General features: G+C 38.0%; 1 protein-coding gene across 4 annotated transcripts in view; it reads right to left on the bottom strand.

Annotated features, from left to right (window-relative positions):
* Positions 1–1455: 1455 nt before the first annotated feature.
* Positions 1456–14964, bottom strand: part of FTO (FTO, alpha-ketoglutarate dependent dioxygenase) — a 432416-nt gene continuing 418907 nt past the window's right edge. For 3 of the 4 annotated variants that reach the window (XM_025207543.1, XM_025207542.1, XM_006026574.3), the window contains one exon: positions 1456–9040. In XM_025207543.1, the coding sequence (XP_025063328.1) occupies positions 9005–9040 (36 nt within the window). In that variant the 3' untranslated portion in view covers positions 1456–9004. The remainder of the gene's footprint in view (positions 9041–14964) is intronic. The other variant, XR_003094760.1, reaches the window with a different exon arrangement.

Raw genomic sequence — 14964 nt, 5'->3', positions numbered from 1 at the left:
CCAGAAGCTCTTGATACCAAGCCTGCAGCAACCAGCAGCAGCAGTCTGGGACAGGAAGGGGCATAACCAACTGCCTCCTAGAAGCTCCTGAGAACAAGCAGCCCTGACTTGCTTGCCAGGGCAGCTTTTTTTACTGCTAGGGCCAGCACAGATACTAGTTCCAGCCTCTAGCTCCCCCTGGCTGCAGATCCAGGAGGAGCCAGGCAGGGTTATTTTGCCCCAAGTGGTACAACTTGCCCCACAGCAAAGTGCACGTCTGGGCATGTGTGCTGAGGCAAAAAGCCCCAGCTCAAATTTGTGCCGCTGCAAGTGCACATGCTTGCATGTGTGGACATGCCTATGGGGACTGACAGATAAGTGCCAGCAAGCAGCATCAGGTATATAATCTAAAACCTTCTGCTTCACACAGACAAAGTGTACTGATTAACTTAAGTGTTCTTCAATGTAGCAGTTGCATCCTTTGTGGGCTTGCTGCTAGAGGGTGACAACTTTATGCTTAAGCTATATTATGAGTGACAAGGTTTTTATTAAAAAGGAGGATAATGAGTTGCCCCCATCTTGAATGATTTAGGTTATCAGAAAACATAGTATTTGTATGGGAGGGTAGAGGTACAATCATATTTTAAATGACAAAAAAAAGATGTTTATGCATTTGATACTAGCATGTACAGCACACAGTAGCATTCAGTGTGGTATAACTAAAGCATCATCTCTACCTTTCCCATTCTGAACAGAAGCAAGGCAAACCTTTATACCAGGTAGCTCAAGAATTAACTGCATATTTTAAGCTTATAGTGACATTCTCTTGGCTGCAAATACCTTGTGCTCTATGTACAAGGGGTTATGTATCTGCATTCTAGAAGGAAATTCAAACACAAACTTTCCCAAGCAGACCATAGGATTGGAAAGGATCACTTTGCCTTCAAGTCTCATCCCTTGCTATTGCCAGCAAGCACATAATAGATGTTTAGTCCAAAGGTATTTTTAAGAGCATCCATTTGAGTACATGTCACTCCACAGCCAAAAGTACACCTCCCAGTAAATTTAGAATATTTAATACAAAAGCTCCAGACCTTCAAAAAACTAGAGACCAACTTGGGCCCAGCAATGGCAGGATCTTAGGTAAAATATCCCCAGGTGGACCTGAGGTAAGATTCCTTGCTTACCTCAAATTAGTTTAATTCTAAGTATCCAGGCTCCAGAGAGATTCCTTAGAAAAAACTGGAGGACTGGTACATCTGGCCAATATGTGATGCTTCAAAGGAAGAAAAAGTAATGCACTTAAAGGCAGGGGGTGGGGGGGATATTCTTCTTTCTGTCCCTTGCAGACAGTGAGTAGACACCCTGAAGCCTGGAATTAAAATAATATAATATTGTAAAAGTATTGTAAGCACATGAAAATCTCAAAACAAAGGAGGGAAGCAAGGGAAAGAAGCCTAAAAAGGGAGGACAACATTGCCTGTAAATAAATTTTATTTGTTTAGCATTTCCCAGGACACTTGCTTAATTGCTCTGTTTCCCAGATTTCAATTAACTCCTTACTGTCACCATTTATTATCATGAACAAATTTACTACCCCACTCTATCCTACAGATAATAGAGAGAGGTAGTTAGCCACATTAGTAGCACATTCTGGAGGACAAACAACAGACAAATGGTCTTTTTGGTAAATTGAATTAAAATGAACAAATACAAAAAATATACAAAGTCTACATGTATATAGTAATGCATATTATGGTGCTTTATTAAGAGTTCTTAAGTGTTTTATTAAGTTTTTAATAAAAATTAAAAAACAAGGGTACTATTAAACAACTAACCCAAAAGCAACACTTTTTATGAATACTTTTGTGGGGGAGAAGGTTGTAATCTTACGATCTGATGAATAATATTTCTAGATTTATTAATGACACAAATATAAAAGAACAGCAACCATAACATCAGCATGGAAAGCTTTGATAATGTTTGGCTATTAAATTGTTAGATTATCAAAATAGGTAGAAAAATACTAAGAAAAAATGCTAATAGGTACATACCAAGTATTTCAATATAGATCTGGCCAGTACATTCTCACCTTGATAAACACTACCTGTTATGACTAAAAGTGGAAGAAAATAAGACAACTTCACTTTCACATCCTAGTCTGATTTTTGTAGGAATGGCAGACTGCTAAATTATCTTTTAAATTGAAACTTCTGTAAATTTAAATAGAAGTAGTGGATGCACAATTTTCATGTTCCAGAGTTCCTTTTCAGAACAGAAGCTAACTTTTAACTGGTGTGCCACAGTTCTTCCCGGTAAAGTGTTCTGAGATCTCTAGATGAGTTCACCAAATATTAGTTATTTTAAATGCTAGTATTATTAGAATAGCTGTCCCTAGGGGTGTGCAGGGCCCGGGGCATATCAGCCTGTGGGGGGCCTGGGAGGGGGAGGGCGAGTGGCCAGACTGGGCAGCATTTGGCAGTGGTGGTGCGTGGCAGCTGCAGTGGGGCCTGTAAGGCACTGTCTGAGGGGCCCCCCAAAGTGCGGGGCCTGGGGCGGTTGCCCCGATTCGCCCCCCCTTTCCCCAGGGATGTCCCTGATCATTACTCATTAAACCTTTTCAGTGAAACTATTCAGTTGAGAGGCCCTTGGCAAATCTATATCTTCCATTCCACATGCATTACATTTGACTGATACAATGAAACAGGATAAATTAGAGGAAAAACCCTTGAAAAGTACAAGGGATTGCAACTTAAAACATGTTATGTAGGTATTCTCAAAGGGAAAATAAGCTTCTTAGAATATACTGGAGACAGTGCCTGGAGTCTTAGTCGTACACACTTACTTTCAAAGTTATGCCACTTTACTTACAGAGAGAAATCAATGTATAGTATATTTTAAACAATCACTGCAGCTTTTTAAATAATCCAATAGTTTAGCTTTGAATGCGATCAAGCTAATGGAGGCTTTAATAGATTCTGACAGTGTTCCATTGATCAAGGGACATGTACGAAAATCATTGCCTACCAAACTTTGGTTTGATTTTAAGAAATGGAAAACTGAATGTTAATGGTAAACAGAAGCTGATTGTTCCCTTTTTCACCGAAATAAATATCTGATCTGTTCACAGAACCAATGAAATAAAGGATAATAGGAATCCTATACACCTGACTTTACTCTATCAGTCTCTAATCAAGACAAATAATCAGAGCAACATGCCTTGGCATGGAGACAAGTATTTGAAGACAAAGAAAAAGGGGCTAATTTTGTGACCAAACTCTGATTTGCACCACATACATGTACATTAGAACCACTGGGGCTTCACAAGCTTGAAATCATGAAAGAATGAAGTCTTTTACGTCATATGAAATATATGTGATTTCTCCATGACAATGAAAGATAAAGCTTAGATGATCCAATTTTATTTGGTAGGAATTAGGGTCATGTGTAAATTGTTCTTCTCCTCTGCTAAATGCTACCATTTTAATGGAACAAACTAACAGCTAATTGGTACCTAATCTATAGCCTTAACAAATGCAGCTTCTCCACAAACTTATAAATTATTTTATTTAATAAAGGCATCAAAATGTACTGTCTTAGCTTGAGAAGCAGGATGGATATGCACCCCACAACCTGAGAGGTAGGTAATTTTTGGTTTATACTGGTAAGAAAATAGTGCAAGGTCCTCATTTCTCATTGTTTTAGAAGGAATGTGTGTGGCCAGGGCAGAGTTTGGGAAGGTATCACCTGACCTAGGCAATAAGCCATTAGCCCATGCATACTACTAATAAGCTGTACTTCTAGTCTAAACTCCTTCTTGGGGGCTGAGTTACAACTCCAACCTATCTCTGAGAGTTAAATTATATTAAGTTAAAAGAGAACAAGCATTTACTACTGGGTACCAACTGCTCTATAATAAATGTTCATGTGCCTGTTACTCCCACAGCAAGCAAAAACTAAACCATTATACCCTACACCATTGTCATTAAGAATTAAACTGTCCTGGAAGGTAAGAGTAGGTACATAGTTACAAATCAGCTGACAACCCCTAAATCCCTACACCCCCTTTGAATTTATAGTAACTTGATTAATTACAGTTTGCTTGATTGTCCATCCCCTGGGATTAGTGTAGGACTGAGATTTTTGGTGGAGATTGTAATAGATTACTTTTTGGGATTGGAAACTCTAACCTTTGTGCCAGATTAGCTGGGGGCAGAGTGGCAATATTTCACCTTTGGGATAGCAGCTCACAGATGTGGGGTAATAGGTCTAGAAGTAAGATTCACGTTACAACCTAATAGATGGATGGTGTCCAGTGCAAGTATTTATTTCATAGGGGTTCTGGTTCCCTGATAAACCAGAATTAAAAGTGGGATTGAGGGAAGGGATGCCCTAGAGAAAAGTGGGAAATAGGATTGGGATCCAAGTGTCTATTGCAACAACTCTCATGGAAGACCCAGGAACAGACTGGGAAACCAGCTGTGGAGTCACAGGGAGCTGGAATTAGCTCTCTTCCAGGTAGAAATAATTAAGAAAAGAGTCTACTGAACTATACTGAATTAAGTTAATAAAGTTGTGACCTAATTAAGCCACATCTCTTCCTCACCTTGTCTTTCTTCCCACACGTCAGGCACTATATCACCCAGATTCATCTCAGTTACACTAGCACAATTTACATTGCATTACACTGGATCAATGCACTGCACTGTTTTAACCAAGAAGATAATTCTGCCCATTGTTAGCACAGTAGCTTCATTCATTTGCATTGTGTGTCATGGATTTTTTATTCTTTTCATGCCTGTTTTGTTGTTATTCTGGCTCTTGAATACCCAAACCTGTTCCACAACATTACAGAGGCCTTGCATGATTTGAAAGGATAGCTTGTTAAGTAAATCCAGTTCATTACCAATGAAAATATCAACTATTTCATGATGATAATAAAGAGAACTGATCTGGATATTTATTATGCTGCATGCTACACATCCTGAATGTTTTCCAGTTGGTAATTATTCATGGCATTCTTATTTACATTTTAGACATTCAGACTCTCTTGTAAAGCTCAGAGTGCAAGAATGATGCCTTTAAAATCTATTATATTGGTGTTAATATATATTTATTTACTTAACCTCAACAATAAGGAAAAGAACCTCCAGGATGGAATAGCTTCATATGCAGAGACACAAATAATGCTTTATGAAAAAATGTCTAATCTACCTGGCACAAAACCAGCAGTTTTCTATTGAACACTTTAAAAATGGCCTTTACCTTTCATCCCCTAAACTGGAGTCACAATAAAAGGTTTTCATTTTCTGCCAACATTTTCCTTCTATCAGTGTAAAACCAACTTTGTATCAGAGCGTGTGTTTTTTAAAGTCCCTGCCTTGAGCATTTCATTTGTATGGGTTCCATGTTTAGTCAGTAGCTTTTGTAAAATTGATGAATATTGTCTAAAGGCAAGTGCAGACAGGCAAACAGATCTGTATCTTCTGTAATCCATTTAGCTTGACACACACGTGCAAGGGAACTATTTTACCTCAATTCTTTCAGGGCTGATGAAAAGTAAATGTAAGCAAAGTCATGAACTTCACCATTTGAAAAAAAATCACAGAATCTACTGTTAGAAGCTTATTTATGCTTTCCCCCTGAAACAGACTGACCTCGGTCCTCAGGCATCTAGAGTCAATAAACAGTTGCCATACATAGAACATTCATTAGAGGCCTGGGTTAAGAATGTTTTTGTAGCACATCCAAAATGGTAATGGGCTACCTAATGTTACAATATTAATGGATTGCAAAAGGATCATTTCAGGATGACCTTGGTCAAAATTATTTAAATGACATAAGGAAAACTTGTAAATCATGTTCTTGTTATTGTCTTTTTCTAACAATTAATTGGAAAGGGCAGTAATTATACTAAGCACTCATTCTTTTATGAATGAGTTCTGGTCTGTTCTTTTCTGCTGACACCTTCAGAACTACTATGCGTTTTGGAGAATTCCAATCTACTTTGCCAAACATTTGCTGTTGTCCCTGATGAGGCCAGGGAAAGGGAGGGCTGAATTCTGCTCTTATGCTGCTGTATTCCCACTGAGTTCAGTGATATTATTTGGATTTACAGTGGCACAACTGAGCTCCAAATCCAACACAAAACATTTAAATCCTCTTTGAGCCATATCTGGGTGTCTGAGCATCAATATCTTGCCTGGGAAATCTTAGGTTTTGTCCATTCCAAGGATTTCCTAGATTTCCACCAGTTTGAACCTGTACTATTGTATATTGTGGTTTATGGTAATTTGATCTGCCTGCACTAGAAGATTGTACCAGTGCAGATATTCGACTGGCTTCATTCCCAGCATTAACAAGGCCTTAGATTCATGGATTTTTAAACATTCTATTATAGTTACCATCAGTCTCCTAATCAAAGAACAAAAAATTAGTGACTTTTGAATACTGCAGTAAATAATTATTTGCCAATCATTTTTAATAGCTATGCTTCCATTTTATCCACAGTTTTCAACATTTACATGCATTCTGTACCCTTTATGCCTGTCAAAATCATTTCACCACTGTGATTCCCAGCGTTTCTAGCTATGCTTAATTAAACCAAAAATAATCATAAAGAAACAGCAGAAACAAACAACCCCCTTAAACCTTGCCTTAACTGTGCTATATCATTAGCCTGTTTGAATCCATATTGCTAGTTTCCAAAGCAGTATCTGTCTGCATGAGAACTACCTTTTCCAAAATAGAATTCCCACACCTTCAACTAGCTTGTCTCTAAATGATCTCCGAAGTAAACAATATTTAGTGTGGCAACAATCCAAATGTATGCTGTTTGCCCAACTAGAGCAGGGGGAAAAAAGCTGTGTTCACAAAACTGCATTGTTTTAAAGTCTTAAGAAGCTGTGGTGCAAGAAGCATCAGTTAAACAGTGTTTGCAGGAACAAGGTGCTAATACAATCAAACTCTATTCAATTAATTATTTGTTCTTTAAAAGGGGCCTCACTTTTTTAGTGGTAGCTGATGGCCACAACAAAAGTCATGGAATGTAAGGCATATAACATATATTCACATTCATGCCAACTCTATAATCTTGAACTGGCAAAGCAATGGTGCTCAGGGGTGCATAGAGATGCAGTTCCTGACAGACACAGCTCTGCTGGGAAGAGTGCCCAGGTGTAGACACAGTTATGTCCGCAAAATGGAGCTTTTCCTGGCATAAATTATTTTGCTCAAGGGGGGGCTGGCATAAACTACACTGGGCAAAAATCACAGTTCTGCCAGTATAAACTGCGTCCATACCAGACGGCTTTGCTAGTAAGCATACTATAGCTATTCTGGCAGCAGACTCTAAGGAAACCTGGTCTGAACGGTGATTTTTAAATAAAATGTTAGTCCTGCAGGTATGTTCCACCTCTATATTAGCCATGCTGAGCACCGGATCTTATCCTTTCTGAGGTGATAATAAGCACTTTTTTGCATCACAAGCTCTTTTTTTTTTGTCATTTGGGAAGAAATAAACTGGTGCCAGTTAGAATACAATGTAAATGAAAGAAAATTGGCTTTTATTCTGGATAGTCCCAATGGACCAGAAAGGAATTGCCTGCTTTTCTAGTATCCTATTACAAAATAGATCACAAACAACATTATTTTTAACATCTTACATTTTTGTATTTTGGGATAAACTCACAAATCAACTTAACATCAAACCAACGCAGGTTCCAAACATTGCTTTGTGGACTGCATGTGCATTTTATGCACTGACTGTTTAGTGCAAAACACGTTTAAAAAAAAAATCCTAGTCAGTGGGCAAATGGATCAGGCTTCTTTTTTGCTCCCTTTTGCCAGCCCAGTGGATTATGTATTCTCTTTGGGACAGTGGTACAGCTCCAGCAGGAGGGGTGAGGTGTGCCCTTCCTCCAGAACGGTGATAACCTGGCAGTTAGGACACTCTCCTGGAGGTGAAAGCTACTGGCTAGAACCTTTTAGGATGCCTTCATAGGAAATTTCTCTCCATCCAGGTGAATACTGTAACCAACAAACAACTGCGCTAGCACTTCTTTCCTCTTCCACTCACAATTTTAAATAAAAATGGCTGGGTTGACTGTGTAATAGATGAGTTAGGTGCATTCAGAACATTTTGATCTAATGAAGTCCCTCAAGGAAGGTAAATGGAGGACGCCTAGTTGCAGATCCTGATCAGGCTGCTCTATGACGGCAGGTATGTCTATGGTTCTGCAGTGCTCTGGGAGGGTGACCAAGAAATGCACACAGCCCTTCTGCTCCTGCCCCACATATGCCAAACCTAGAAATGAGACAATTAAATTGTCCTGAGGTCACCACCTGCTGCTCCTCTTCAGATCCTCATCTCTGGCATTTTTGACGGGGGTGGCAAGGGGAACCTCCAAAACAATTTCGCTGCCTCTTCCTGGGTTGGTGTGTTTAGAGCGGAAGTAGGTGAGAGTGGCATGCTTCTCAGCAGGGACAGTATGCACATGTCAACAGGAACTGAGCTTCTCAGTCAAGGCAGCATAGGAGAAATTCTTGGCATTCACAGAAACAGACCTTCAAGCAGCTAGGGAATTCTACTGGCAAAACCTTGGGTACCTATGGGTTTGGTGAGGTTACAGATCACATTCTTGGCGTGAGGTGCCTAAATTCTAAGTTAGTTCCACTTATGATACTTAAGTCTTTTGTGTAGATCTAGGCCTTATTCTTTTTTATTTTAGAAATTTCTAAATGAGTAGCTACAAAACATAATTCAGTTACAATGGACAGGAACTTGTACTCAAGGAAGAAATAAACCTATGTGATTTAAATATAAAAACACTGCAGAGATTCAATTCACTTTAGATATTTTCTTTTCAAGAGATGGGTACAAGTAATTTTACTCTGGGCATACACCTTCTAGTGCTCCATTTATTGAAGCAGGGCCTGGAGTTTAGCAATTACTTCTTCAAGATCATATGGGAGAGGCATGTTAGAATCATCATTCTTCCAGTAGGGATGGCACTCTGGCTTCTGCTCATCTGGTAAACTCTTTGCCAGCTGGGACTGGCACCTGAAAACAAAGATTGATGGTGAATTAATTAAGTGAAGGCATATCAAGAAACTGAATGCTCAGGAAAGCTACATTTGTCCATAACAAACAAACAAACAAACAAACAAGAGGCTCAATCTTTGGACAAAATGGATTGTTCACTTACTGTGAAGTTGCTGTGATTTCTGCTGTAAGGTTTATATTATCTAGAGGGATTTCTTAGAAAGCCAATCAAAGAAAATTCAGTTAGTGTACCTTTTTATGGTGAATTATTTTTTCATTATCTCAGCTGTTATTTAAAGTATGTGATTAAACCATTATCAGATTTAAATGTTTGTGGGTTTTCAATGTATTACTAGATTACTGAGAAAGATTAAACTGAATTTACTGCATTAAGGTCGGGGGATAGATTAAACAATATTACAGAAGCAGGATTGGCTTTGTAGATTCTGGAGATTTACAAGTGTATCAGCCTGCTTTGCTCTGAAAAAGGCAATATAAAAAGGGGAAATTGTATAAAGATATATGCAAATGGAGGTTAATAACAATTTCCACTGATGAATAGGTGGGCAAATCTTCAATCAAATTAAATTAAGAGGTTGGTGCACGTTAGTCCCCAGAGAAAATGTTTAAATTACAGTGTTTTTTATTAAATGGATTATTCATCAATACTAGTGAAGTCTAATTATAATATGCAACTAAATTGCAGCCCTGAAGAGGAAAGTTTTATGAGTAGCAACTGTCACATCTCTTAAGATTAGTTTGTAGTACAGAGTGCCACTTATTTGCACTGCATTAGAAAATTTGTCACAATTCAGTGGGTTTTTTCAGATACCAGTTGCTGATTAATTAGCTAATGTTTGTAAAGCACTGAGACAAGGAAAACTTCTAAGTATTATTCTAATTACTTCATGTGTACTGAAGGTGAATTTAGTTCTTTAAAAGGGAAAAATCTTATCACATAGACAAGTTAATTATTTTATCCCATGTAAAACATACAAAATTATATTTTGTATATAACTATTACTATAATTACACTTTTTAAAGATAAAATGAAATTTAAATTTTTAAGTGCATTGAAATGGGTCTCTCCCTCTGTAAAATGAACTCTGAAAAGATCAACACACAAAGCTTCCTGGTCTTCTTCTGTTCTGGAAGAGAAAGTCCCAGTGAAAGATTCCTTCTTCTCTTGGGAATTATTAATGGCAACAAAATACCCATGAGAAAACATACTTCAACTTTACACCCATGTTGGTGGGTGTTTAATTGCTGCACCAGCATCCTGTGCACTCAATCCATCGTACATTACACTACAAGGACAGTATTAACACGTAACATTCCAATATATCTTCAGCTCTCCACATCAGCCCCTGATAATAGCATCTGTTAACATGCACTAAGTACTATTATGTAGCACATCACTTCATAAATAATAAGATTAGCCGACCTCAGGGCCCTGAGAAGAGTAATGTGTTTAAATGTTCTCATTATTTATTTAAAACAAGAATTAAAGGAACAGAAGCTACTTGTGACAATCCTCTTAGCATAAATATTAAACTGTTTGCATTGATAAGCTGCACTGTACAGAATAACAGAGGATTTGTTTTGCAGGCTATTTTATAATAGTTGTTAGAGCAAATGCAGTTTAGTGTATGAGTTCTGAGAGGTACTTAACTGATCGTGCCATCATGTTCTGAAGACATTTTCCAAATTATATAAAAGAACAGGAGAAAATTAATATGCAGAGGAAGCTGAAGCTAATTACAGCATTAGTCTATAGGGCTTTTAAAAGCATGCTTTATTTTCTGTCTCAGCACAAAATAATATGCTCAATTTGCTGGTAAGTATAAGACATTTCACTTTAAGGATTTCAATCTAAAAGTGGATAAATTAAGCATGTACAGATTATTACAGCTGACAAAGAGACACTGCTAGTAAATACCATCAGGAATATGAAAAAGTCAGCTCATTATAAACAATCTCTTCTCACTGTTTATTAAACATAGAGTTTCCTTTGGGAGTGAATCCATATTACCTCTTTACTCCTATGCAGTTTTTGTACACTTTCCCTGATTTTAAAGCTTCCCATTGCAATGTATTTTCTGCCAGCTTTTTCCTCCCAGTTGAATTTTAGGTACCTCTGAGTGTGTTTACACGTGCACCCAACTGTGCAGTTATTACTGTGCAGTCATTTAGTATTTGCTTTAGCAAATATGGTTACTGCGCAGTCCTGGCGGCGCAGACATTTCTGACCCTACTGTGCAGTAGTAACGAGCCGTAGTGTGGTGTCATGTTGCTACTGCGCAGTAGCATCTGTGTCACAGTTTGTGCCCGCTGATGCTACTTTGGCATAGATCATTACTACAGCGACATAGCATCTTGTGTAGACATACCCAGAATTACTTTAAATGTTATGAAAGCTGCTGTGATGGGACTGCTGCCTTGGAGTGACACTGAAAAATTGTGCTCTTCCAGTTTCTTCTACTAGCAGAGACTGTTCTTTCTATGTAGTATACTTTGGCTGAGCATGTGCTGCATTATATGACAACTACATACTTGGTCATCCTGAGCAACTGCATTTTCTATATGAGGGGCTGAGTATGTTAGTGATTATCCACAAGGACCTCAGAATTTCCTGATTTATAAGTCTAAGGCCAGTTAAGGATCTCCTGAAGAAGTGGAAAGAGGAGAGCAATGTTGTAGAGTTATCATCATTTCTGTGCCTTTCAAGCCATATCTGCCTTCTCAATGACTGTGACTTTGAGCAATATTTCCACTTATTCTGTCTAGATCTGATGCTCTCTCTATTTATGTCAATTTTCTGGCTGGGAACACTAAACACTTGCATTATGTATATCACCTATCCTCATCCAATCCTTCAGGCCTTATATGGCATGAATCCTATTGTCCTGAAAGGGGATTATATACATATAAGAGTACAGAACTGGGTCCTTAACAACTTTTTGAAGTGTGCATGAAGTAGCACCCACCAGATTGAAGGAAATTATTTGACTGCATGTCATGTTTTGACCTGAACTGAATTAGTGGGCCAGAAATCTGTTGTGTTAATATTTTTAGACTTACATTTTATAAATTTCCCAGAGTTTTAAAGGATAGTTCGGGTTTTTTCACAACTATAGAGTAAGACACAAGGACTCTGCACAGGAAGTCACAGGAAAGTACCTTTCCTTCAAGCATTGCATTCAGAGGTGTTTGAACCGTTCATGAAAAAACAGTGGAATTTCTGCAAGAGTCACATTAGCTCCAACCTGGGTACATAAAAATTAGATCTTTTCTTGCCAGATGAAGATTGATCAAATAACTGTAAAATGTTTCCAGCACATCAGCTTTACACCAGATACTTTAGTTATAGAAATCAACCAAATAGGAAGAGAGACACTTAAAAAATTAGTACAATATGGAAGGTCCAAATTTTCAAAGCTCCATCATTAACCAGCATCTGGCCAGTACAATCAAAAACATGCCCATATCAGTAAAAATGTTAATTTGAAAGAAGCAATTGATTACACTCCCTCTCCAACTGTTTTTGATTCTGGTTTTACATATATAATAGCAAATCTATTTTGCCTTTTAATACAACTATTTTTTTTTTTTAGCAATTCAATTAAATAATGACATCAATTTTGACAGTTTCTTGGTTTTTTTCCTAACCCAGTAACATCCCAGGTAGGTATACTTTACTAAAACAGATATTTGTCTAGTTATTTTTCCTAGGGTTGCACTGACATTTTGATGATCAGGGTGTCAGCTACATTAGAGAACACTGATCATGATGCTAAAATTAACCACTTTAGCTAAAGTGTGTGTTAATTATGGGTATGCAAGCAGTCAATAAAAGGTTAATGCAGAAGTCAAAGGATAAATTTATTTCAGTATTGCATCATTCCGCAGATTAAATGACTAACATTATGCTTTGTGTTTTTAATCAATAGATTTTACAGTAATGTGCTAGCCATTGATTTTAAAAACAATGTCCTTTCTTGCCAATAAGTTTTGCATCTAAGATGCACTAATATTCTTAAACACTTGGTTCAGTTGGTTCAGACAAATGTTTTGCTATTCAAATATGAGGAAAAGAACTACATGTTAAGCAAGCAAAAAAAAAAAAAAAAGAAAGATAGAAGATTAGCGTGACCGAGAAATTTTGTCTAGTGGCCGGGCAGTTTCTTCATCCATAGATACCACAGAAGCGTAGTCAAACCTAATCAATTGTGGTGAATTTGTAGCTTTCCCTGCATGGGTGCATTAGAATGAGATGTTATCAGGAATTTCTTCACTGCCTCCCACCCAGCTAGAAGCAGCTGAAATCTGGCTGGCTCAGCTTGGGAGTTCAAAGAGTAGTAGGAGTCATATGGGCTTGGTGCAGCAGTGAGGGACAGAATCATGGCCTTGTCTCCCTGTGCAATAGCAGGTGCCCATAGGGATGACTGAGGCAGGAATATGCTACATATTTTTGATAGCTGTTCATTCCAGCATCCCTGAAAGCATTGTGCTTTATATTAGAATTTTTGCTTCTATCCATTCTTGCAAGACTGGTTGGTGTTCCTTTAAACACTCCACAGAATTATAGTCTCCTTTGAAAATGCGGTCAATATGTACAGATGAAAAGCCCTATTATTAGTTATTATCTCTGAAATATTTCCTATGGAAATAATAAAGCCAAAGCTACCATTTATTTCACACAGAAGAAGGAAAAATTGGGCACTGCAGTAAACTCTGCCTGTGTTACACTGGACTAAAATACCATGCTTCTAAAACAGTACCCCAGTTAAAAGATCAAGGCAACATCAGTCTAGGGAACTAAATCATAAGCACCTGATTCTGAAGGCAGCAGAAGCTAGAGGTGCTCTGCACCTTGGAAAATGAGACATTAAGGGCTTGATCCACACGCTCAAGTCCTATGCTTTCTGGATGAAAAGAGATGATGATATGTATATATAGGGTTGATTTTCAGCTCATGGCTTCCATTTGTGCACATGCCAAGTTGCATAACCATGTACATTTGGCTTAGATAGCAAGTGCTGACAGCTGTATGTGTGCTTTACATGAGCAGGTATTAGGATTTTTAAAGTGTTTTAAACTGCACACTACAAGTCTAACAATTCTACTGAGTTTTCAGGGTGCACATTATAATATGTGCATATGTAAATGCTCATCCAGTACATAACCTGTTTTACACATGTACAAATGGAAGTTAGGTAGACGTCCAGCTGAAAATATCAGCCAATCAGCACTCATATCTAGAACTGTTTTGTAGCTCAAGAGAGTCATTACAGATTTGCCAAGAAATAGATTGTGGTCCTGAATAATTGTCAAGAGGCCACATGCATCCATCAATCACATTAGAACACTGGTTAAAATGCTTTAACATTCCTAACGTGGATGCTGTTCCAAATATTAGCAATAGCCTCTTTAGATGGAAACTTTCATGCTGAAGGTACATGAGCATTTTGCAAACTTGGTGCCCGACTATGCAAAGGGAACTGCAAAGTCAGTCACTGTACCAGCCAAGAGCTCTTCTGACTTTAGCGGGGCTCTACACAGACTCTGCTTTCTCCATGCACAATTCTTGCAGGCTTGTAGCCATAAGCCCTCATTCTTCAAATGCCTCCCTGTCCTAAGTAATGTAATCCCACTGGCTTCAATTTTAAGATTGTCCCAGTTCATTCTGAGCTCATGTTCTTAGCTGTTTTAGCATTGTACAACAGGATACATTTCTCTTTCAAGATATCTATATCTTAAAAACTTAGAGAAAAATACAGGATTTCCTACATACGTTAGTCAGATGAGTAAAATTTACTAATTATATTTACACACAAAATTGCTTCACCTACTAATGTAATCCAGCTATGTTTGGGGTAGACTACAACAGGGGTGAAATTCTGGCCTTACTCAAATTGATGACACAATTACCATTGACTTCA

Source organism: Alligator sinensis, unplaced genomic scaffold (genome assembly GCF_000455745.1).
Source record: "Alligator sinensis unplaced genomic scaffold, ASM45574v1 scaffold173_5, whole genome shotgun sequence".
NCBI classification, from domain to species: Eukaryota; Metazoa; Chordata; order Crocodylia; family Alligatoridae; genus Alligator; species Alligator sinensis.
Note: the sequence above shows the minus strand (reverse complement) of the source record. Positions and strands in the feature narration are given on the sequence as shown.